Source organism: Cetorhinus maximus, chromosome 12 (genome assembly GCF_964194155.1).
Source record: "Cetorhinus maximus chromosome 12, sCetMax3.hap1.1, whole genome shotgun sequence".
Taxonomy (NCBI): Eukaryota; Metazoa; Chordata; class Chondrichthyes; order Lamniformes; family Cetorhinidae; genus Cetorhinus; species Cetorhinus maximus.
Genome location: NC_135890.1, coordinates 39,033,849 through 39,059,062, shown reverse-complemented (window position 1 = coordinate 39,059,062; position 25,214 = coordinate 39,033,849). Strand labels below are relative to the sequence as shown.

Here is a 25,214-nt window from a genome sequence, read left to right as displayed (position 1 = left end):
AGAATACACATACCCTTATATGTGCAAGCATATTGTAACGCAATGCAAATTAGAAAGTATGTTCATTACTGTTTTTCAGGGATTTCCATCTCTACAATGCTGGATGCAAGCAGGACCTGATAGTCCCAGGCATGCAGCCTTGTAATGGTGGTAGAAGGGACTCAGAATTTGTATTTGCTGCCAGGGCGTGGCAACTGTTCATGGAACAATGGATTGGTTGCCGCAGCCACACATTGCCTGTAACCCAGCACAACTTCCTGGAAGAGGCCCAGGGAATCAGCCTCCAATTTTTAGATCCAGGAGTCCAACAGATCAATAAGGATCAGGGGCACGTAAATCCCTGCCCTGTGATGGGCAGAAGCCCAGTACTGCTGGAGAGCTGTCCTAGCGGAGCATCAGTGGAAAACCCACAACTTCATGGGGGGAATTTTCTCCCCGTTGGTGGGGGGGCTAAGTGGGAACGGCTGATTGCCACCATTTTACATGGGCGGGCCAATTAAGGCCCGCATGCACGCGATAGAATGCAGAAATCTCCCTGAGGCACAGAGCAGCCTCAGGGAGATTAGTTTCATTATCAATAACTTAAATGGAGAGAAAAAAAAAATTAAGATATGCCCCCTCATGTGACAGCATCACATGAGCTGGGACATGTCAATTAACTTTAATAAAAACTTTTATTCAATTTATAAACACTTCATGAAACCTCATCCCAGCCGTGGATGAGGTTTCATGATAAATGCGAAGGCTGCCTGGGTTTTTGGCTTGCCTGCCAACCTTAAGGTTGGATGGCAGCTCCGTTAATGATTTTAATTGATCTTTAAATGGCCTTAATAGGCCTTTGATAGTTTGGTGAGCATACGGCCGACTCCGGTGCGCGCCTGCCGAACTGAAAATCAGAATGACGCGCAGTGACGTTGGGACGCACGCCCAATGTCACCGAGTGTCGTTTTACATGTCGAAATGCAGGGCCTACCCTCGCCGACCCAAAGATTCTGGCCCATGTCAGGATGAAAACAACTGGGTTGCGTGTAAAAATAAATACAACAGTCTCCACAGTAAAGGAAAAGAGTGGCCCTCAGTGAACCTTTGCTCCTTACCTGAATACAGCCATAGAATCCTTGCTGCTTTGTGCCCACATCTTCAGGGAGGCGACCAACATAGATGTTTCTCAATTTTAATCCTGGTAATTCATTCCCAATTTCTACACTGCCCTGCAATAACACATAGTCAAATATTAAAACTTCACACTCTGACAGATATTAGTTGATGAATGTTTAATACATTCATTTGGCATTCCTGTTTTCTAACAGATTCATAAAATGATAAATGGAGAAATGTTTGTGGACAAAAGATTGCTATACAAATGTATTAGGTGCTCATCCTCTGACATTATTAATAAGAAGTTCCATTTCAAGGTGCTTAGCAGTACCTGACTGCAGTGAAAATGTTTCCCATAATAATCAAATGCAGCTACTGACACTCACCATTGTGTTTATGAGACAACTGCTTTCTACTTTGTTAGCAGCAGTTATTCAGTGTAATGCAGGATTACTATTAATACCTATCAATTAGTATCACTTGCCAGTAGGTACCTTGGTAAATTGCATCATTTTGCCTGATCTGATCTTCCTCTCAATTTGTTGGAATATTTACAGTGTGTTCATTCAATGTGTAGGAAACTATAACTCATATCAAAAACCCTTATTATGAAGCAAGCTCTGTTCCATTAAAATTCTGATCCAATAAACTTTACTATCAAAACAGCCATACATTCCAAAGGAGGATCTTTGGATTGGTGTTGAATTTTAATTTGCACAGCTGAGAGTTTAGAGAGTGCTACAGCATCTTTAAAGTGAAGGGCTCTGTAAAGGAATCGTACGGAAGGCAAACAATCTTAGAAATTATCTTAATCTGACAGTGCTTCCCAATGCTGCACAATCCCCTTTAATAGATTGGGCTACCAAGTCTTTTGGTTTTGATCAATGAAGGTAAATTTTGCTGATGGGTCTCGGATGCAACACCTAGAGCTCAGGAAATCTTGAGGATTTTTGATGTGCTTACATTACCGAGGCATCCTTTGAGACCAAATAATGAAGCTGCATGGTCTCATAGAAATATTTAAAATTTAGAATATTCAAAATATATATTTATATATATATTTACAAATAATAATTCTATATTTATAATAATTTATATTTTTTAAAATCCCATCTGAAATTTGGGCATCACCCATAAAATCAGTATGAAGAAATCACAGCAAAAATTGGCTGCTTTTTAAAGGAGTAAGCTTACGTAACATTTTTCGATATCTATGGGTGGAATTTTACGCCGACAGGATTTTACGGTCCCGTCAAAGTCAATGGACTTTTGAACCGCTCGCCGCATTTTACAGTCCCTCCCCTGCCACAATGCCCTATATGTTTCTTTCCCTAAATTTCTGCTTCCTATATTTGTCAGTTGTGTTAGGTAGGCCACCATGTTTTATTTTTCTTTAAGCCCACCAGCACCCCCTCCCAGTACTGGTATTTTCTTAATTGTTCTTGCTGGGTTTGACATCACATCTTTCGCAGAGGTGGGTATTCCTTGGAAAGATGGAGGAAGAGGGGAGGGAGTTGAAACCATGGCAAAATTTGGATGGGAAAGCAAAGATTGTGAAGGGCCAACAAATGCGGCCTCCTCGGAGAGACTTCTGCCACTCGAGTAACTACTCTGGGACGATATGTGAACATGTCACAGGAGTACTGATTTCTTCATCTCCACTTCTCAAAACTTGAAAAAAAAGAGTAAGCAGAAAAATTAAAGAAGAAACAAGGGAACAATAACCAGAGAAAGACAAAGAAAATGATCAAAAAGAGACAAAGGGTTCAGAACTAGAAGAGCAATGTGGGGTATTGGCGAGTTATAAACATTATAATTAAATATGTGAAATATTACGAACATTACAATTAATCCTCTAGATATACAGCAAAACTGTGCCATTAGAACTGAGGTTCCATGGTTGGTTTAGTGCAGTGATTCCCAAACTGTGGGGCGTGACCCACAGTGGGGCCGTAGAAACATTATTTGGGGCTGTGAGCTCTCCCTCCTCTGAGGCAGCAATGGCAGAGGAGAATCTGGCAGGACAGCCCTGGACACACTGGATTGATACTTCTAAACAGCAAAAGGGCGGACGGTAAGCCCAAAGCACCCTTTAACCTCAGGAGGCACATCTACCAGCAAGTGCTGAGTGAGCTCGGGAGGTCTGTATGCCAACTTGGCGCAGGCAGAGGTGGGCAAGTGTAACTCAATCACTGACCAAGTGTGGAAAAAAAGGCTGGTCATGCAGCTCGGACAGGAAGGTGAAGTGGTGGCTTCAAACTTTAATGTGTTTCTGCTCCTGTCTGCCTGTTGTACAGGTTCCTTATCCTGGGCTGACAACTCTGCTGCACGGGAACCAGCAACTAGACCAAAATGGGAGGGGAGTGGAGTGGAGGATGGGTTGTGGGGTGGGGCCGGGCAGCAACGGGGGGTTGGTGGTGAGGAGAGGCTGATTACTGTGTGTGTGGGGGAAGGGGGTGATTACTGTGTGTGTGGGGGAAGGGGGTGATTACTGTGTGTGTGGGGGAAGGGGGCGATTACTGTGTGTGTGGGGGAAGGGGGTGATTACTGTGTGTGTGGGGGAAGGGGGTGATTACTGTGTGTGTGGGGGAAGGGGCTGATTACTGTGTGTGTGGGGGAAGGGGCTGATTACTGTGTGTGTGGGGGAAGGGGCTGATTACTGTGTGTGTGGGGGAAGGGGGCTGATTACTGTGTGTATGGGGGGGAAGGGGGTCTGATTACTGTGTGTGTGGGGGAAGGGGGTGATTACTGTGTGTGTGGGGGAAGGGGGTGACTACTGTGTGTGGGGGAAGGGGGGCTGATTACTGTGTGTGTGGGGGGGGAATGGGGTCTGATTACTGTGTATGTGGGGGAAGGGGGCTGATTACTGTGTATATGGGGGAAGGGGGCTGATTACTGTGTGTATGGGGGAAGGGGGTGATTACTGTGTGTGTGGGGGAAGGGGGGCTGATTACTGTGTGTGTGGGGGGGAAGGGGGTGATTACTGTGTGTGTGGGGGAAGGGGATGATTACTGTGTGTGGGGGGGAAGGGGGTGATTACTGTGTGTGTGGGGGAAGGGGAGCTGATTACTGTGTGTGTGGGGGGGAAGGGGGCTGATTACTGTGTGTGTGGGGGAAGGGGGGCTGATTACTGTGTGTGTGGGGGGGAAGGGGGTCTGATTACTGTATGTGTGGGGGAAGGGGGTCTGATTACTGTGTGTGGGGGGGAAGGGGGTCTGATTACAGTGTGTGTGGGGGAAGGGGGTGATTACTGTGTGTGGGGGGGAAGGGGGTGATTACTGTGTGTGTGGGGGAAGGGGGTGATTACTGTGTGTGTGGGGGGAAGGGGATGATTACTGTGTATGTGGGGGGAAGGGGGTGATTACTGTGTGTGTGGGGGGAAGGGGGGCTGATTACTGTGTATGTGAGGGGAAGGGGGCTGATTACTGTGTATGTGGGGGAAGGGGGTGATTACTGTGTGTGTGGGGGAAGGGGGGCTGATTACTGTGTATGTGGGGGAAGGGGGTGATTACTGTGTGTGTGGGGGAAGGGAGTGATTACTGTGTATGTGAGGGGAAGGGGGGCTGATTACTGTGTATGTGGGGGGAAGGGGATGATTACTGTGTATGTGGGGGGAAGGGGGGCTGATTACTGTGTGTGTGTGGGGGGAAGGGGATGATTACTGTGTATGTGGGGGGAAGGGGGGCTGATTACTGTGTGTGTGGGGGGGAAGGGGGGCTGATTACTGTGTATGTGGGGGGAAGGGGGTGATTACTGTGTATTGGGGGGGAAGGGGGTGATTACTGTGTATTGGGGGGGAAGGGGGTGATTACTGTGTATTGGGGGGAAGGGGGGGCTGATTACAGTTCATGTGTGTGTGGGAGTGGTGGTGGGAGAGGGGGTGAATACCATGTGTGGAAAGCAGGGGCTGAATACAGCACTTGTGGGAAGGTGAGGGGGGGGCTGATTACTGTGTAGTGTGGGAGGAGGGAATAGGAGAAGGGCTGAGCACTGTGTCGTGTGTGGTGGAAGAGGGGAAAGGAGAGGGTCTGATTACTCTGTGTGTGTGGTGGAAGAGGGGATAGGAGAGGGGCTGATTACAGTGTTGTATGGGAGGAGGGGTTAGGACAGGAGCTAAATACTGTGTTGTCTTGGGGGGAGAGGGGATAGGAAAGGGGCTGATTACTGTGTGTGTGGGGGGAGAAGGAAAGGAGATGGGCTGATTACTGTGTGTTGTGTGGGGGGAGGGGGATAAGCGAGGGGCTGATTACTGTGTGTGTGGAGTGGGAAGGAGCTGATTACTTTGTTGTGGGAGAGGGGGAAGAGTGGAATTCACAGAGTGTTCTGTCACCAGCAAATATGAAGAGCTTGACAGAAGCCTACATGAATAAATATAACATTTTTACAAAGTACTTTAAAAATACAGAATTTCCTTTATATGATGTTTTATATGTTGATCTACGTGAACTTTAATGATTACTATGCTGCTTTATTGCTGTTTTGCTTTTGTTGGCATCTGGGGTCACATTAATTTTCAAGTGGGATCATATTGGAAAATAGTTTGGGAAGCACTGGCTTGGAGTCTGTGATAAGAACAGGTCAGGATTTTCCAGCCCACTCCTGGCAAGACTTGCCTTGGGAGATCTGGCAGCCCGGCCAAATGCCCATCGACTTTTGGTGGGACCGGATGATCCCAGCAGCGGGCAGGCCCGGAAAATCCTGCCCATTGTGTTGTAGCTCTCTCTCTCTCTCTCTCCGTGATACCTGTGATGTAATGCGATTCTGTACCGTGAATATTGCCAAATGAAGAGAAGCTAGAATCAGCTTTATTGTTTATATTTTGGTTTTCTCAAGTACCCAGAGAAATTACCAAATAGAAATACAGAAATCTAAACTGATCAAAGAGATCACAGGGGTCTCCAAAGCAAATCCAATGAACTGGAAGGGGAGATATTCAGCTGGTCAGGAATATTTCCAGCTTTGAATGCAATGCTGCAATGAAATCATTTCAATCTGATCATTGGAGGGTGCTAAGAAAAGCAGAAATCTCGTCTGTGCAAGTTACCTGGTACATTCCATAATCCAAAGACAGGACAGCCAGGTATTTGATGTCCTTGCCATCTTTCATACTTTTTATCTCAATCAGTAAATGGTGCCAGTCTCCATCACTGACCCGTGTCCGAGTCAGTCTCAGTTTGGCTTTTAATCCATGTCTGTTGTGCACTTCAAACTGTAAGTTACTATCAGTTATCTGCCAAAGATGGAACAGCAAGGGTACCAAAGTTATTCATAATGTTCATACTAAAAGAAAAACACATGCACCATTTCAAGTTTGACTGTACTCCCCCACTGAGGAAATTTAGGCATGAAGCCAGTTTATACTTGTCAACCCCCAGGAACCCTCCAGGTTCTGAAAGATACCATGAAAATCCACTGATAATTTTACAGCTGCTTAGTGCAAGGGATGTCAGTAAAAACTTTAGAGCTTTTCCTCTCTAAAAATTACTGCAGTCCCTGCCAGCTGCATAGTGTATCTTGTCTGAGAGATGATCACCATATCAGAATAACCAAACTCATGAATTTGCAGGGTTGAGACCCAGACCTTGCTCCCAAAGCTAATGGACAAGTTTATTTTCAAAAAGAACATTTTATTCAATGGCCTAAAACATAAACTGATTTATTTCAATAGACTGGAGAGCACTCCAATTTCTATGCACAAAGTCACTGTTGAAACTTAAAAAGAACCTTCTCAAGAAATCACACAACAATAATATCACATTTAATTTTTAATCAACAAAAATCAGTAGTACTATGGAATGGATGGGAGCTAATGGTTAGACAATCACATTCAATGCAACACATTCCACTGCTAATGCATACAGTTTTTTGCTGCCACACCCAACTAAAAATTGTAGCCAACAAGAACAGAAAATGCTGGGTAAACTCAGCAGGTCTAGCAGCATCTGTGGAGAGAGAAACAGAGTTAACGTTTCAAGTACATATGCCCCTTCTTCAGAGCTCTGCTGAGTTTTTCCAGCATTTTCTGTTATTGTTTCAGATTTCCAGCGTCTGCAGTATTTTGCTTTTACAAAAATTGTAGCCCATTGTTTCAACTCAGCAGCACTAGTAATATTACCCAATGCATGGGGTTTAAGTACAGACACTCACCTGAATGTTAATTTTGGAGGAAGTCCCAGCATTTGCCTGCACAAGGAATCCATTGGCTTTTCTCGTGCGGAACATTAGGCCAATGTACCAGGGCACAGAGATAGTGATATCTAGGTCAGCCCAGGTGATCAGACTGCTGCCCTTAAAACGCTGGGAATTGGGCATTACTGGAGAGAGAAAATACCAGTGTGTCCATTAGTATAAAGTGACTTGATTTCTGTACAACAAAATAATAGTGAACATGAAATTATTGCCAAATTACTTTTATTGTAACGGTAAACACAAACTGAAGCAATAAAGTGCTGGTATCAAATGAGCCTTTTATGTCTACTAAAATTACTATATGGAATTGTAGAGCCTTATTTATGAAACTATAGGAGCATTGGAATAGGAGTGGGCCAATCAGCATCTTAAGCTTGTTCTGTCATTCAATTAGATCATGTCTGATCTGTATCTCAGATCCATTCACCCACCTTGGTTCCTTAACATACTTACCTAGCAAAATTTTCAACTGATCTACCCTCAGCTTTTGGGGAAAGTTTCTCATTTCAACTCCCGTTTGTGTGAAGAAATGCTTCCTGACATCATACCTGAATGGCCTGGCTCTAATTTTAAGGTTATAACTCCTTGTCCTGGACACCCCAATTGGTGAAATAGCTCATCTTATCCACCCGAATTTTGCTGATGACACAAAGCTAGGTGGAAATGTAAACTGCAAGGAGGGCACAAAGAGACTGCAAAGAGATACAGACAGGTAGGTTAAGTGAGTGCACAACAAAATGGCAGATGGTATTCACTTTGATCATAAGAGTAGAAAAGCAGAATATATTTTTAAAAGGCTTGAAACTTGGAAATGTTGATGTTCAGAGAGGCTTGGGCGTGCACAAGAAGCCCAAAGTCAGCATGCAGGTACAGTAAGCAATTAGGAAAGCAAATGGCATGTTGGTCTTTATTGCAAGGGGTACAGGAATAAAGAATTCTTGCTGCAATTGTACATGGCTTTGGTGAGACCACACCTGGAATATGGTGCAATGTTTTGGTCTTCATATTTAAGGAAGGGTATCTTGTATTGGAGGTGATAGAGTGAAGGTTCACTAGGTTGGTCCCTGGGATGAGAGGGTTGTCCTTTGGTGAAAGGCTAAGTAAATTGAGCCTATATTCTCTGGAACTTGGAAGAACGAGAGGTGATCTTATTGAAATGTACAAGATTCTGAAGGGGCTTGACAGGATAGAATCAGAGATTGTTTCTGCTGGCTGAGGAATCTAAAACAAAGAGACACAGTCTCAGGATAAGAGGATGATTATTTAGGACTGAGATGAGTAGAAATTTCTTCACTAAAAGGGTTGTGAACCTAATGAATTCTCTGCCCAGAGGGTTGTGGATGCTCCATTGTTGAATATAATTAAGGCTGAGATAGACAGGTTTTTGGTCGCTCAGGAAATCAAAGGATATATATGGGCAGCAAGCGAGAAAGTGGAGTTGATGTACAAGATCTGCCATGATTGTATTGAATGGTAGAGCAGGATTGGCGACTATATGGCCTACTCTTGCTCCTATCTCTTGTGTGTTTACGCTATCAAATTTTTAATCACCTCAAACGCCTCAATTAGATCCATCCTTAATCTTCTATATTCAAGGGGATTCAAGCCACATCCATGCAACCTGTCCTCATAATTTAACCCTTGGTGTTGACACTCTAACTGTATAACAGAAGTTTAAAAACTGTACCATCAGTATAGCACGGTTTGCACGCTTTCAGGACTGTGCAAGACTGGTAGGATGTACACTGATTACAGTGAAAAGGGCAAAAACTAATGGTGAAACCTGCTCTTTATTAAAAAAAAAGTAGTAACGACGGCTGCAATAGACACAAAAATTATAGTTAAAGGGCACAGTTGCTGCTTAGAGCAAGTGAATCTCCCCTGTGACCACTTTAGAGTGGTGACAGATGGCTTTTTTTTCCAGTGTCTGCCACAGTGGGATCCTTGCAAAAGACAACAACATTTCTCTTCTTCGTTGAAAACGATTGTGCTTTATAACGGCTGTGAGTGCCCTGGCAATCCTTGAGTGCGCTTGTACCTGGTCCCAATTAACAGTATTGCAGTAATTGTCTGTCCAACTCAGTGGTAGTGAGAGGTCAGTTCAGGTTAAATCAGGTAAACCTGATGTGCTGCTTTGTCTTCTATGGGCCAAAGCAGCCAGTTCCACTCACACTCGCTTTTTGCTCATTGAGAGCTTTGCTGGCCCTTTCTCCTTCTTTTGAAAAGCAGATTATTTTTAAAAATATAAAAGGTAAGAAAGGGAAAAGCTGTCATGATTCAGCTGGGATAACAAAGAATTTTCAGGAATAACATCAATTACCAGTGCAATTACAAAGAAAATAGAATTTGCAGACACTGTATAATGTTCTCAGATGATTGTACTTTGATATAATTGGTCTCTATTTAAGTAATTTGCAGCTTGTACAACAGTAAGAACCATAAACAATATAATTAGATAGAAAAAATGACAAATGAATCATCTGCTAGACTAATTATCATGTTAATCTTGTTTTAAGATTCAGGCCTTTGGGATTTCATACTTTGTCATTGTGAAGAAAGTGTTAAAGGCTTCATGTTAATTATACATTTTTACCCAGGAGAATGATGCTAGTAAGTGTACTTGGGCAGAGGTGGCATTTGTGCACCACTCCACTTTATTCATAGATCTGAAATTCAGAATGGTGCTGGGTAAAAACACCAGAAAGAGTACAGTCAACCATAAATGCAACATTCCTCTTATAACCTGCAGATAAAATCAAGGACCAAATATTATAGCACTTCAGAAATTTGTTCACACTGTCAATATTAAAACTGCATGAAACCCATGGTTACCTGGATGAGGTTTTGAGCCTGTTTGATTCTGGAGTTGCATCCATGTCAGATTCCATAACCCGACTCAGTTATGCAGCGTTATAATTGAAATATGAAGTTCTTAATGTGCAGGGAAGCAGATATTCTGCTTATTCACATTTTATTCTTGGTAAACTTCCATATATTATACAAGTGTAAAAAGACAATATTAATGTTTGAAACAATCTGGGAGGTGGAGGGAGACATAGTGGAGTCAATTTTCCCCATATACTTTAGGCATTAAAGAGCCTCTGAGGTGGCCAAGATGGGGTTTTAACCTACAGCGACCATTTAGGCCACCTCTAGTGCAAGCCACCATTTTGGTAAAGAAGTTGAAGTGGGCACTAGGGAGGAACTGCTGCCCTGAGATCTGCTAAGGCTCCGAATGACAACTATTATTAGCTAGTGCTAATTAAAGGGGCTGTACACCATCTTGGTGGCTAGTGCTTCAATGAACGATCTCTCCTAACAGCAATCAGCCGAACAGGAGGAAAGAAGTCATTGCTGAGGATTTCAAATATTACTTAAAGCCATTTCAATCATCCTTTACTGCTAGAGATTTACTGCATTTGAAGAAGACTTTTGAAACACATCAAGAAACTTTTTGGGACACTTGGCCTTCACCAACACCAACAACATTTTCTTGGAAATTAAGTGAGGACTTCACCTAAGGAGAGTGGGTGCTGTGCTATTCTACCATAATAAAGAAAAAATATGCTACATTCTCTGACACTAAATCCACCAAAACACGCTCCTAAACATTAAAATATCTTTCATGTAATGAGTTATGTTGCCTTTTTCAACTAACTAATACAACCAAAAGGATTTTGTAATACACTTCATGTAAACTTTAATCCAAATTTTGACAAATGAAAGGTTTCCTTTGGAGGAAACATTGGCACATTAACACTCTCAGCATATTCAGGAAGTGAGTGTGTCTGTGACTCTGCATGTCCTTAAATCTTAGCAATGATCAGCCACTTGGATGATTTGAAGTATTGAGAAACACATCAGCTTGGGCAAGGTCAAATAAAGTAGACAACAAGCTCAAGGCAGAAAGATGACGCAACAGAGTCTATATTTATATATTTATATATATCAGTGCATTTCTATAACTTCTGCTCTTCCTTTATTTTGCATCTCCAATCTTAACAGGACCATTATTACCTCAAATAGGACATTCTTTGATTTATAGTTGTAATCCAATCAAAAAGACAAAATTGAACCTGTAACGCTGATACTTGATTTTGTTATGAAATAAAGTGCCACAGTATTGAGATCCAGTTGCATGGAGCTGGAGTAAGCTACACACTTTAATGAAAAAACGAAACTTATTTTAATGTATCTTACTCTGAAATATAACTCCGCTGTTTAAATTATTCTGGAAACTGTATCTCACTTTGCGATCATAGAATGGAATTATAGAATAGAATTTTGCTAACGTTGATAGCTCTGGGCTAGGTGACTTGAGTGACAGCGACACAGCAAGCCAATCACAAAAACAACGAATCCTAGTAAACCATTGGTTCAACTCCCACACTTGTGTATCCTTGACAGGGGTTCACAGAGCGTTCATATGATATTCCTTTGTCTGCTGTTTTAACAAAATTACTAGCCTTTCAAAAAATCATCTCTAACCTAAAGTAACTGGTTCATTTTTTTTGCTCCCTTAGGATAAGAACCTGGCCTGAAGCTGAAACATAATCAACAGAAAGGTTGTGATCCTGAGGCTGACCATCTCCAGTAACTGGACTAGAATAAATGATTTAAACTGGCCAATTAAGTGCATTAAATTACAGGTAGCGAGTTAATGCTTCACAACTGCAGGAACTGGTTTCATTGATTTATGGAAAGCATTAGCTCCAGTGATAAGTCATTTTAATATCTTATGAGCTTAAAATGAAAGAAAACACAAAGTGGAGACTATCTTCATTATAAGAGTATAATTTATTTAGTTAAATGATAGGTAAATTGTATTTTAGGTCTAAGCTACTAAAATTAAAGATTGAATTTTCAACGATTGCATATTCATTATTAAATATCAGCTACAATAATTATTTTTTTATCAGAATAATCTGGAGGTGTTCTGCCTCATTTTACATATAAGTTAATTAAACATCCTGGAAATTTTTTGGGAAGTGTTTTAAACATCCATACATTTTTGGAGAGTTTTAAAGACTTCACCTACGCAGATATGCCTGTTAACCATAAAGGTAGCTAAAATCATCTGATCCTGCCATGTTTCAGGGTAGAGGAGCAGGGAGTGGTTTAGGGCTAAGGTGTAAAAAAAAAGGTTTGTCGTTGTATAAACAATACAAACTATTAGCAAAAAGACAATAAATGCTGTAGACCTGAACTAAATGTTCACTGGACCAGTTCATGCCAGTATGTAAGTTGACCAGCTCACTGGTGTTACAGCCAGTCACTGGATCAATTCAGCCAACCTGTAGGTTGACCAATTCTCTGGTGTCACTTGTCCATTTTGCTAGTGATACAACCACTGAATCATGTCAGATCTGAGTTTAGGTTCACATTAAATTAAAGCAAGCCCTTTTTTTCTCTTATTCCTGGTGGAGTAAAATCACTCACCTTGCTCACAGTTCTTGCCACCAAATCGCAAAGGACATTCACAACTGTACGTATTCCATTTGTTCACACACTGTCCACCATTTTGACATACGTTTACATCACAGAAGTTCTTTTTAGCTGCGCACCCTGCAATCAGAAAAGGAAGTGGGCACTTACAATCACCCTTTCAACCCTTTTAGTAACTCCATTCTACCTGGACTTTTCCTGTTACTTGGTGTCCATTTATTTTCCCTCTCAGAGGCATCTTTCCAATGTGAGAAGAGCTCTCTAAATGCAAGGTTCTCTCAGCATACATAAGAAATGACTGTGGTTATACTCAAGTTATTGCAAATGACATTCTATTAACAGCCATAACAAAAGAGTAAATCTGTGGCAAGAGACATGGGAGTGGAAATTCGTCTTGGTGGGGGGTATCTCATCGTCTACTCTTTATTCGCACCGACCAATGCCAAGTTCCATGTGAAGCCACCTGTTATTCACTATGGCCAAAACAAATTTCTACCCCAGGCTGTGTTTGAGAGGAAATAAAGTATTCATCACAGTTTTCCTTTTATAAACTAGTTTCTTTTTTTGCAGACACCAGCACAGTCCATATATTCATTTCCTGCCTTGCTGTTCTAAGGCTACTATTAATAAAATATTCTGAGGAGCTGACAATTGTACATATCCCAAAAGAACAAAAGAACTTTTGAAATAAGGGCCAAAATTTTCCGTTTGGCAGGCGGGCGGAGCAGGTGCTGACGCGGGCAGCTGCGGACACGATCGCCACCCGCGATCGGGGCCGCGCCACCATTTTGCACGGGTGGAAATCGGGAGTCTGAAGTTTGCGGCGGGCATGTACAGACCGCCCAGTCCAATGGCGACCCGGCAGCCTGTTAAAAAAAGGCCTGGCAGCCTCCTTTAGGTTGTTCGCTATGGCCAGCTGCAGGTCGTACCGCAGGGGGTCTGCACAGCAGGCCAATGTTGAGGGAAGGCCAGAGAAGGAGGGCAGGCTGCAGGGTGTGGGCCAGGAGCAAGGTAGGCTGCAGGGTAGGCCAGCAGGGGGCCAATGTGCCCCTCAATTTTCTGATGACTGCCTTGCTGCCCTGCTTGAGGGGGTGGCAGCAGGGCGGGAGGTGCTGGGTTCCCCAGGATGGGAGGAGGAGGTCCCCCAACATGATGAAGTGTGCCTGGGAGGAGGTGGTGAGCTCCCACGACGTGGTGCGGCGCACCTGGATCCAGTGCCATAAGCGAATCAATGATTTGTTGCGCTCTGTAAGGGTGAGTACCATGTTGGTGTTGGGCATTTAACCCAGCAGGTAACCTTAGCCTTTGAGGCGACCCCCCCCAACCCCAAGTATTACTGTCGTGACTGCATTGACTCATGTTGGGCATTTGTTGCACGCTGGGTGGACAAGCAGATAGTGCCCATGCTTACATCAGCCTCAGTGGTTCATGACAAGATGGGTTCTCCCTGCACCATATGTTGGTCTTAGTCGCACATGACTAGTCTGGGGGCAACCTGCAGGAAATGTAGCTAGGCGCATACTCAGAACTCCAACACATGTCCTATTCATGGTGATGAGATTGTGAAAGGGGAGCCTTGAGGTCTCATGGCCAAGAGCCCTCGGCGCCGCACCTAGTTGCGCCTCCTTGCCATGGGAGTTAAGACCGTGTCTTTCTGAAAGTGATGGACGCAGAACGTGTCCAAGGTGGCTGTTGGGGGGATGGGGTTGGGAGCAGTCGTACTATATTTTTGTGACTGATCAGCAGTAGCGTGGAGAGGAGGCACTGCAGCCCTGATATGGGCCACTGTGGTTGGGGTGCAGTGTGCGCATGCAGAGTACATGTGCGATTAGCCCCAATGAATGGTCTTCTCTGTTTTGCAGGAGAAAAATGTGCACAATGCTTACGAGCGTTTGCGCACTGGAGGCGGCCAGGCCCAGCTGGTGATATTGAGCCGTTTTGTGCAGAAGGCCCTGGAGCTTGAAAGGCATCATGTGCTCAGGTCCGCTGGTGTCGGTGAGGCTGGGGTGGAGCGGCCAGGTATTTAAGGTCCACAGTCACAACCGCTCTGTCTTACCACCATCCATAGCACTGATGATTGTTGGAATCGTTAATGTAGCAGCATTGCTCATTCACAGACTGATACAGTCAGATGTGTGGGTCATAGACAAAGGTTCCTGGGCCCTTCGAAGATGCGCGTCTCTAGCACCTTCCAAAGTCGCCTTATCCCACTTCTGACCACTATCCCCATGGCCTTGTATGCCACGGCATCGCAACTGCATATCCAAGTACTTATTATATGTTAGGAGGGTTTCTGCGTCCACCACCCTTTCAGCCAGTGCGTCCCACATTACTGTGTGTAAAAGTTCCTCATCATCTCACCTGTCAACCTCATGCCCCTTGCCTTAAATAAATGCCACCAGGTTAGTCATCCCTCTGCCAAGGGGAAAAGTTGCTTTCTGTCCACCCTATCTATGCCCCTCATAATGTTATGAAGCTCAATAACTTCAACCCTCAATCTCCTGGGCTCCACGGCAAAAATCCCCAGTCTATGCTATGTGTCCTCATAACTCCAACTCTCCAGCCCAGCATGCATCCTGGTCAGCGACCTCTGCACTCTCTCCACTCCAATCACATCCCTCCCGTGAAGCGCATATCACAACTGAACGCAGAAGTATAGCTGTGGCCTCAGCAGCGTTTTCTGCACTTGCAACATGACCTCCCTGTTCCTATATTCTATTTCTCGGCTAATAAAGGCAAGTATGGCATTTACCTTCTTAAACGCCTTATGTACCTGTCCCGCTACCTTAACAGGCCTGTCAACATGCCCCGCAATGTCCCTCTGATCCTCCTTACTTTCCACGGTCCTACCATACCTCGTGTATTCCCGTACATTGTTTGTCCCGCCCAAGTGCATCACCTCACACTTATCCACATAACATTCCATTAGGCATTCCTGAGGCCATCTGACCAGCCCATCTGTATCCACCTGTAATGTTTGGCCCTCCTCCTGACTATTTGCCACCCCACCAATGTTCGTTTCCTTAGGTTCTGGAAGGCTGAGCGCATTATGAACCTGGGGGAAAGGGATGAAGTGTGTCACTGTGTGGACGCTAACTGATCCACTGTCCCTGTTGTTATTTTCAGCATCATCAAAGGCTGGTGACCTGGCTCCATTACAGATGCCCCCTCTCACACCTGAGGGCCCTGAACCATTTCTGTGAGGCAGGCACCAGCACAGATACTAGCACATCCGTGGGAATTGTAACATTGGCTAGTGTCCCGGGGCACAGTGGAGAGGGCACTTCACAATCACTGGAGGAGATGGCAGAGACAGAGAGTGCTGATGGCGCCAGCAGCCGGAGGACTGCAGGGGACCAGGCACATGCTGAGTCGGTACCTGATGATGTGCCTCTGGAGTCGCCCGTGACGCAGCAGCTGCAGGAAATGCGGCCGGGTGTGCGGGAGCATCTGGGAGTGTTGCATGAGACTATGCTTCGTTTGATGTCCGTGGTGGAGGAGGCCACGCAGAGCATGAGTGATCCCATGAGCCTCATGGCCAGAGCATCATGCTTCCTCCATGGAGAGAGTGGCGTCTCTCCTAGAGAGGGGCTTCCATGAGAACAACCAGCTTCTCCTGGGGATACGCATGGACCTGCAAGCCCTCACAGTGCCAGTGGCCACAGCTGGTCATTGACAATGTGAAAGATGGTCTGGGCACCAAGTGTCCCAGCTCGGTGCCCATCCATTTACGGTGAGCAGGGAGGTCCGAAGCGACCTCACATCGGCGCAGCAGCTGCCTGTCGTCGCTGCGAGCTCCTCTCAGGGTGCTCCAGATGAGGGCAGCAGCTCCTCCACCCCTCTGCCAGTGACTGTTGCATCCGTTGAGGCTGCGACGACTGGGGAGATGTAAACTACGGAACTGGTCACTCCCTCCCAGGTGGGGCCACGGGCCAGAGGACGTCCGCCAAGGTCATCGAGGCCAACAGGACAGCAGAGTCAGCAGGCTGTCTCACAAGCTACTCCGAGCGATGAGATGGCACCAAGACATAGCACCCGCAAACGTAAGCATAAGGCACCTTAGGCACACAATGGGTTTCTCACTGGTGCTTTTGTGTTGGCCCTAGATTAGGGAATAATTATTTTTTGCAGTTGTAAAAACGTTTTGGTTTCATTTTGTTGGACCATATGATGGATCAAAATTAAATCCACATGTGTTACCATGGCTGAGGGTGGCTCCTTTGTGCTGCATTTGTATGTTTTACAGACAGGTCATGAGTGTTTGAGTGGACATTAAGGTTTATGTCCAAAGCCCTTAGTTGTAGCTGACGAAGTGGCAGTTGTAGCACTTAAGTGCCGAGTATGGAAGCGCCAGGCAAGGCTGGTCCTCCTGATCCATTTGTGTGGAGCTAGCTGAAGGTTGGTTGGATTAAAGTGTCCCGGGAGTCCCTGCCTCCTTGGTGTAGTCCCGGGTCAGCGTTCAGCCCCTCATCATTGCCCTGTGCTTCCTCATCCTCCGAATCAATGCTGGACTCATCGTGTGCAGCCGCATCCACTGTGTCAACGTATTCATCGTCCACTGCGTCCTCCTTTTCCAGCGCAAGATTGTGCAGAGTGCAGCATGCTACCACTATCACCGAGACATGATCTGGGGGGTATTGGAGTGCGCCCCCTGAGCGGTCCAGGCATCAGAAGCGCATCTTGAGAAAGCTGATGGTTTTCTCCACCACAGCCCTTGTGGAGGCGTGGCTCCTATTGTACCGCTGCTCAGCTTCTATTCTTGGATGGTGGAGAGGCATCATGAGCCACCTTCTGAGGGGATAGCCCTTGTCACCCAGCAGCCAACCATCCAGCTGGGCTGGAGCACTGAAGAGCCCCAGCACCTGGGAGTGTCTGAGGACGTAGGCGTCATGGGAGCTGCCTGGGTACCCTGCACAGACTTGCAGAATCTGCATCCTGTGATCACACACTATCTGCACGTTCATGGAGTGGAAGCCCTTCCTGTTGATGAAGGCACCCGGAGGCTCACCTGCTGGCGCCTTGATGTCCACATGTGTGTAGTCTATTGCATCCTGGACACGGGGGAAGCCAGCAATGGCCGTGAAGCCTCTGGCTCGCTGTATCTGACTTGCCTGGTCCCAACAGAAGTGGATGAAGGTCAATGCAGGTCTGAACAGAGCATCTGTAACCTGCTTGACATGTGTGGACAGCTGATTGGGAGACACTGCAAAGATCACCCACCGAGCCCTGGAAGGAGCCAGAGGCATAGCAGTGGAGAGCAACTGTGACCTTCAGAGCTGCTGGCAAGGGGTGTCCACCTACACAGTTAGGAGAGATCTCAGGGCCAATCATCTGACAGATGTACTGTACTGTCTCCCTTGACAGACGGAGCCTCCTTCGGCACTGCACCTCAGTCATATTGAGGTAGCTGCTTCTCCGCCTGTGTACCCTGGCAGCAGGATAGTGGCGTCTTCTGTGGCCCCTTCCACCTTGGACTACCTCTTTGCCCTGCGCCCCTTGTGCCTGTACTCCCAAAGGTGGCTCCCCTGGAGGCTGATTGTCCACTCCTGGCCTCCTCCTCATTCTAGCCCTCCCTTCCTCCTCAGAGGAGCTGTCTCCAATGGACATGTCAGAACCCATACCCAGGCTAAAGGGAGGCCTCCGGAAAGCTGCAGGCCCAATAAAAATTACTGACTGCAGAGTGCTGACCTGAAGGTTAAAAGTACAGAGAAATCTGCTGGAATTCGTTCTGAACTGCTACAGATCACACAGGCAAGTTTAAAAAACTTTCTGCAATAAATACTTCACAGACCAGATTGACAACCCCACTGAGCCCTCTTATCCTGCCTATGGATGAGTTTTATTAAAAAGTCGCTTACCTGTCTGCCCATTGTGCCCGTGCGCGAGCCGAAGATCGCACGGGCACCTCAAAATCGCATCGATTGCCGAGTTAGGGGCCTTAACAAGCCCATTAATTAATGGCGGGTGCACGTTGCACTTCATCGCACGCCTGCCCAATGAAATATCGTGATGGCGCGCGGTGATGTCGGGACGCTCGTCCGACATCACTGCGCATCATTTTACGCGCTGATGTGTGGGGCCCACCCCCCTGTGCGTCACCCTGAAAATTCTGCCCAACAGGAAAGGCCATTTGGCCCAATAAACCTCTCCACTGATAACTGATTTCAAACCCAACCTTGTCACCATACCCCTCAACTTTCTTTCTCTTCAGAAAAACTTCTACTTGCCTCTTTAATCTCATTACACTATTCCATTTAAAGCCCTTCTCTTGGATCTTTTTCCACAAGTTAATCATCCTGGAGTTGAAAACCATTCCTCCTGACTTTCCTTCCTCTAATATTTGAATTTATAACTTGTGTTCACTGTTAATTGAACCCTATCTGCAGGCAATATAACGCCTATAACCTAATTATTATAAATAATTTAAAAATTCAAATTATGTACGAGAAAAATCAAATGAATAATAAGCCTTCAAACAGATAATTAGGATAATTAGATTATTAGACAATAATCTAAAAGTTTTTAATTACACACCCATCTCCATTAGAGCAGTAATAACATCAGTCATACAACAGCACATTACTGGTTAGATGTGTTTCGCCTCACCATTTATGATTTCACAGTGATGCATGAGTAATTTGCACAGTGCAAGTTCCGATTGCTTACCTGCAAGTGTACCATTATTGGCTATAAAACTAGCCATATCAAGTTGCTTACTGTCGATGGTCAAGTTTCTCATGCATCCCACAAATTCACGATTGCGCACTGGGAAGTCTTCAGGCAGATTGGGGACACCTCCAAGTAATAAAGGACCAGTCAAATCCAAAGACCTAAAGAAGGCAAACAGATAATGTTATCCTAAAACACAAACTCTTTGGGTCAGTGTCACAGAATTGGGAGGGTGTTGGCGGGGGCGGGGGGTGGGAGGGGGGAAAGAGGACTGAAAGCATAAACAATATAGGGAGCTTAAAAAAATACAGATAGCCATTTCATCAGAATGATAGTTATAGTCCTTTCAATTATGCACCACGGTGGAAACTGAATGGCCATCAAGAAAGGACTGGACTACATTTGACTCTGATGTTCTTTATATTTGAAAAGCTGGCTGTCCTTCACATATGAAGAATGGTCACCTGGGTGAACTACTGGAATTCCTCGACTCCTGCTGAACCATAATTCAGCAAGAATCAACGTGTGTAAGGGTGGAAGGGAGAAAACTGTCAAAAAGGGTAAACTATGCTCTTGTACTTCCTGGCAATATTTTTTAAACATGTGAATAGCTGTGGGTAAGTTTTTTGCTCATTAATTGAAGCAGAATATTTATTTTCATCCTTATTTTTGAAGAGTATATTATTTATTCTGGTCTTAATAACTGTAAATCTAAAAATCAGCGGATGAAGGTGTGGGCCAGCAGAGTCAGTTTGCACAGTGGGCCTTCAAGCTGTCAAATCACCATGGTTAGATACCACTATCCAGGAAAGGGAATATACAGACAGATATCAGGTGCTGCCCCACAAAAAGGGGGAAAAAAAATCAGAGGAAGAGTCACCAAGGTTGGTCCAGCAAATCTCTCCGTGTGTAGTTAGTTGTACAGCATCACTGATAGAACTGGGAACAGGTCTCCAGCCTAGCTACAGGTAAAGATGCAGGCAAACTATGGACTGATAAAAAATAAATTTAAATTATTTTTCTAATTAAGTTCCATCTTTTGTAATGTTTAATAAAAATGATGCATTTTCCTTTTAATAAAACTGGAGAATTTCGATTAAACCAAAATGATGAAATATTTTTAAATAAATAAATAATTTGAACTTACTTTTTTGATCCAGTCTGTGTTCCCTGAGCAGCACATGAATAGTTTCCAATACGGTTTCCAAATCGCACAGATACTGCAGTATCACAATCATCTACAGTAACTACTGCAACCTTTTCTCCTGATGGTCCATGAGGAATACCTAATCTGCCAATATTTGGCTAAACAAAAAAACAGATCACTTAATTTTTGTAGTGAAGCAATAGGAGTCATATTGCCCTTTTTTAATTACTCCTGACACATTGAGATATGAAACAGAACAATATGGATCCAGTGAACACGAGAATCATTTTACTTAAATATCACAATGTGTGTTTGGGCCTGCATTTCTCCACACAATTCTGGCTTGGCATCAAGGAAGGTGCAAGCAACTGCAAATTGTTTCCCCAAGGACATAGGGAGCAAAATCCATTGACAAGTTTCTCTAGTCTACGCTTGGAAACCCGCTGTCAATCAGCTCAAGAATGGCATTAACAGGAGACCTGGGCACCGAATGCTCCCTCCAGTTAAGAAACAGGTACACACGTGGTGACAAAATGACAGCAGAACAGTTAAAAATAAAACGCACCACAGCAATTTGTTTCCTTGGCTTCAAATGAAAAAGCAACATAAAGTTGCTTTAAATTTAAGTTTAAAAATGAAAAAGAGGATTTACTGAAAACAAAGCTCAACAGAAAAAAAAAGACTAGATTTAATTATTTTATACATTGACAGTTGTGCACAAAACCTCACTGACAATTCATTAAAAGACGCCCGGATCTGGCAGAATGTGCCCATTGGGAAACACAAAACTACATTAACAAGGGATGACTTATCAAAATCAGAGCTGCTTCTTAAAAGACATTGTGATTAGAGACCCACCGAGTTGCTTTGGGCAGCCAAGTTTTTGATGTACATGGTGAAGAATTTTCCCCCCGTCGTGAGGTGGGGGAAGTGCAGGAGCGGGTGCGCCCCACCATTTTACGTGTGCGGGGGGGAGGGAATCCCTCAGCCGAGTGCGCGCTCTTAAGCGCATGCACGTGAAAGAGCGCACTCCTCTCCCTGAGCCTAAGTGCTGCCTCAGGGAGATCAGTGCCAAATTTAAAAATGGTGAAGGGGCAAAAAATAAAATTTCCCTGACATGTCCCCTCGTGTGACACTGTCACATGAGTTGGGACATGTCCATCACTTTTAATCAAGCTTTTATTAAATTTTTAAAAACCCTCATGAAACCTTATCCTGTCCGTGGATGAGGTTTCATGCTTTTTCTGAAGCCCGCCAGGGCTCCCGGCCTGCCGGCCAACCTTAAGGTTGGACGGGCAGGTCCATTAATCACTTCTTAAATGGCCTCAATAGGCCGTTGACAGGTCGGCGGGCGCACAGCTGATTCGGCTGTGCCCCCGCCGACCTGAAAATTGGAATGACGCGGGGACGCCGGGAGTTCCGTCCGACATCATCCCGCATCATTTTACGTGGCGGTGAGCTGGCCCCGCCCCCTGCTCTCAATATCCTGGCCATGGAAATCAAACACTTCAGACCAGTTCACTGAGTCAAATTTTTATTTACCCAATATGTAATACGTACTTTCATTCTAGGGACACATTCCACTTGCTGATTCCAACTCGTTTAGATGCAGGTTGGCAACATCCAAGACTTGGGACTTTCAAGTATACACAAGAGTACAAGGGTACTACTGATATTTAACTGGCTTAAACTGCAGATTAGTAGTGTAGAACATTAGCAAACTTGTTCATCCATCACCATACCCACTGGGGTACAAAGTTGAATGAAACCCACTGGGAAGAATTCCAAGATGCTTCACAGGACTGTTACCAAAACAAAATTTGATATTGAGCTGCAAAGAGGCAGGATCCAAGGAACATCTTAGAGGAGGAGAGAGAGGTACAGAGGTGTAGAGATTTAGGGAGGGAATTCTTGAATTCAGCTTGGCAGCTGGAATTATATCCACTGATGATGGAGTGATTAAAATCAGAGGTGTGCAAGGGGGCCAGAATTGCCAGAGCGCAAATAAGGACATCAGAACTAAGAGGAGTAGGCCATTCAGCCCTTCAAACCTGCTCACCATTCAATGAAATCACGGTTAATCTTCTACTTCAACACTATTTTCCTGCACTATCCCTGTATCCCTTGATGTTTTTAATATGTAGAAATCTATTGATTTCAGTCCTGAACATACTCAACGACTGAGCCTCCACAATCCCCTGGGGCAAAGAACTCCAAAGGTTCACCACCCTGAGTGAAGAAATTCCCCATCATCTCAGTCCTAAATGGCCTGGCCCTTATTCTGAGACCGTGTCCCCTGGTTCTAGACACCCCCAGACAAGGGAAACATCCTTCCCACATCTACCCTGTCAAGCTCTGTAAGAACTTTGTATGTTTGAATGAGATCACCTCTCATTCTTCTGAACTCCAGAGAATAAAGACGCAGTCCATTTAATCTTTGCTCAGATCCATCCCAGGAATTAATTTTGTGAACCTTTATTGCACTCCCTGTATATCTTTCCTTAGGTAAGGAGACCAAAACTGCACACAATACCAGATGAGGCCTCACCAAGGCTCTATATAATTTCAGTAAGACATCTTTACTCCCATTCTCAAATCATCTTGTAATAAAGACCAACATAGCATTTGCCTTCTTAATTGCTTGCTGTACCTGCATGTTAGCTTTCAGTGACTCATGAACAAGGACACCCAAGTCCATTTGAGGTTCAACACCTCCCAGCCTCTTACCATTTAAGAAATGCTCTGTACTTTTGTTTTTCCTACCAAAGTGGATAACTTCACATTTCTCCGTATTGTATTCCATCTAACAATTTTTTGCCCATCGCTTAACCTCTCCAAATCCCCTTGAAGTGTCTTTGCATTCTCCTCACAACTCTCACTTCCACCTAGTTTTATGTCATCTGCAAACTTGGAAATATTACATTTAATTCCCACATCCAAATCATTGATATAGATTGTGAACACTGATCCAAGCACTGATCCTTGTGGTACCCCATCAGTCACAGCCTGCCAACCTGAATATGATCCATTTACTCCTACTCTGTTTTCTGTCTGTTAACCAGTTCTCAATCCATGCCAGTATATTAGCCCCAATCCCATGTACTCTAATTTTGTTTACTAACCTCTTTTGTGGGACCTTATCAAAAGTGTTCTGAAAATCTAAATATATCATATCCATTTATCTATTCTGCTAGTTACATCGTCAAAAAATTCCTAACAGGTTTGTTAAACATGATTTCCATTTCATAAATCCATGCTAACTCTGCCCAATGCTGGCATTATTTTCCAAGTGCCCTGTTATCACATCCTTTATTATAGAGTCCAGCATTTTCCCTACTACTGATGTCACGCTAACAGGTCTGTGGTTCCCTATTTTCTCTCTCCCTCCTTTATTAAATAGTGGGGTTACGTTTGCCACCTTCCAATCTGCAGGAACCATTCCAGAGTCCATACAATTTTGAAAGATGTCCACCATACATCTAATATCTCTGTAGCCACCTCTTTCAACACTCTGGGATGTGGATCATCAGGTCCAGGTGAGTTATCTACTTTTAAGTCCCATTTGAGGTTCAACACCTCCCAGCCTCTTACCATTTAAGAAATACTCTGTACTTTTGTTTTTCCTACCAAAGTGGATAACTTCACATTTCTCCGTATTGTATTCCATCTAACAATTTTTTGCCCATCTATAGTACTTTTTTTAAAACTAATATTAATATCTTGCAGTTCCTTGTTTACACAAGTCCCTTGATTGTCCAATATTTCTGAAAGGTTTTTAGTATTTTCCTCCGTGAAGACAGACACAAAGTATTTGTTTAGTTTCTCTGCCATTTCCTTATTCCCCATTACAAATTCCCTGACTCCACTTGTAATGGACTCACATTTGTCTTTTGCTAATCTTTTCCTTCTTACATACCTATATAAGTTTTTACAATCCCGTTATTACGTTTCTCGCTAGTTTACTCTCATATTCTAACTTCTCTCACTTAATCTTTTTCTTGGTCCTCCTTTGCACAGTTCTAAAATTCTTAGGCTTACCCTTTGTTTTTGGTAATTTTCTGTGCCCCTTCCTTTGATCTCACGCAATCCTTGATTTCTTTCGTTAGCCACGGTTGGAACTCTTTCCTTGCTGGGTTTTTGCTGCAAACTATGTATTTGTTCTTTAAATGTTAGCCATTGCTTGTCTACCATCATACCTTTTAACATAGTTTCCCAATTCACCATACCCAATTTGCCCCTCATACCTTCATAGTTCCCTTTGTTTAGATTTAAGGCCTTAGGCTGGAATTTTACGGTCCCTTCGCGGCAGGGACAGGGCCATAAAATGCAGTGAGTCATTCTAAACTCCACTGACTTATGCGGGAACGTAAAATCCTGCTGCCGTAAAATTCCACCCCTCGTCCCTGATTGAACGACATCACTTTCAAACTTAATGCAAAATTCTATCATATTATGGTCACTCTTCCTGAAAGGCTCCTTTACAACAAGGGTATTAATTAGCCCTTTTTCATTGCACAATACTAGATCTAAAATAGCCCATTCTCTAGTTGGTTCCTCAATGTACTGCTCGAGAAAACCATCTTGCATACATTCCAAGAATTCCTCGTCCACAACATTAATACTAATTAGGTTTACCCAGTCTATATGTGGATTGAATTTCCCCATG

At 44.3% G+C, this 25,214-nt stretch overlaps 1 protein-coding gene across 11 annotated transcripts in view; it reads right to left on the bottom strand.

Annotated features, from left to right (window-relative positions):
* Positions 1-25,214, bottom strand: part of celsr1a (cadherin EGF LAG seven-pass G-type receptor 1a) — a 365,300-nt gene that overhangs the window by 69,499 nt on the left and 270,587 nt on the right. For all 11 annotated transcript variants that reach the window (XM_078553378.1, XM_078553370.1, XM_078553374.1 and 8 more), the window contains 6 exons: positions 20,549-20,706; positions 19,399-19,562; positions 12,727-12,852; positions 7,246-7,412; positions 6,143-6,328; positions 1,098-1,211 (listed from right to left, as the gene is read on the bottom strand). In XM_078553378.1, the coding sequence (XP_078409504.1) occupies positions 1,098-1,211; positions 6,143-6,328; positions 7,246-7,412; positions 12,727-12,852; positions 19,399-19,562; positions 20,549-20,706 (915 nt within the window). The remainder of the gene's footprint in view (positions 1-1,097; positions 1,212-6,142; positions 6,329-7,245; positions 7,413-12,726; positions 12,853-19,398; positions 19,563-20,548; positions 20,707-25,214) is intronic.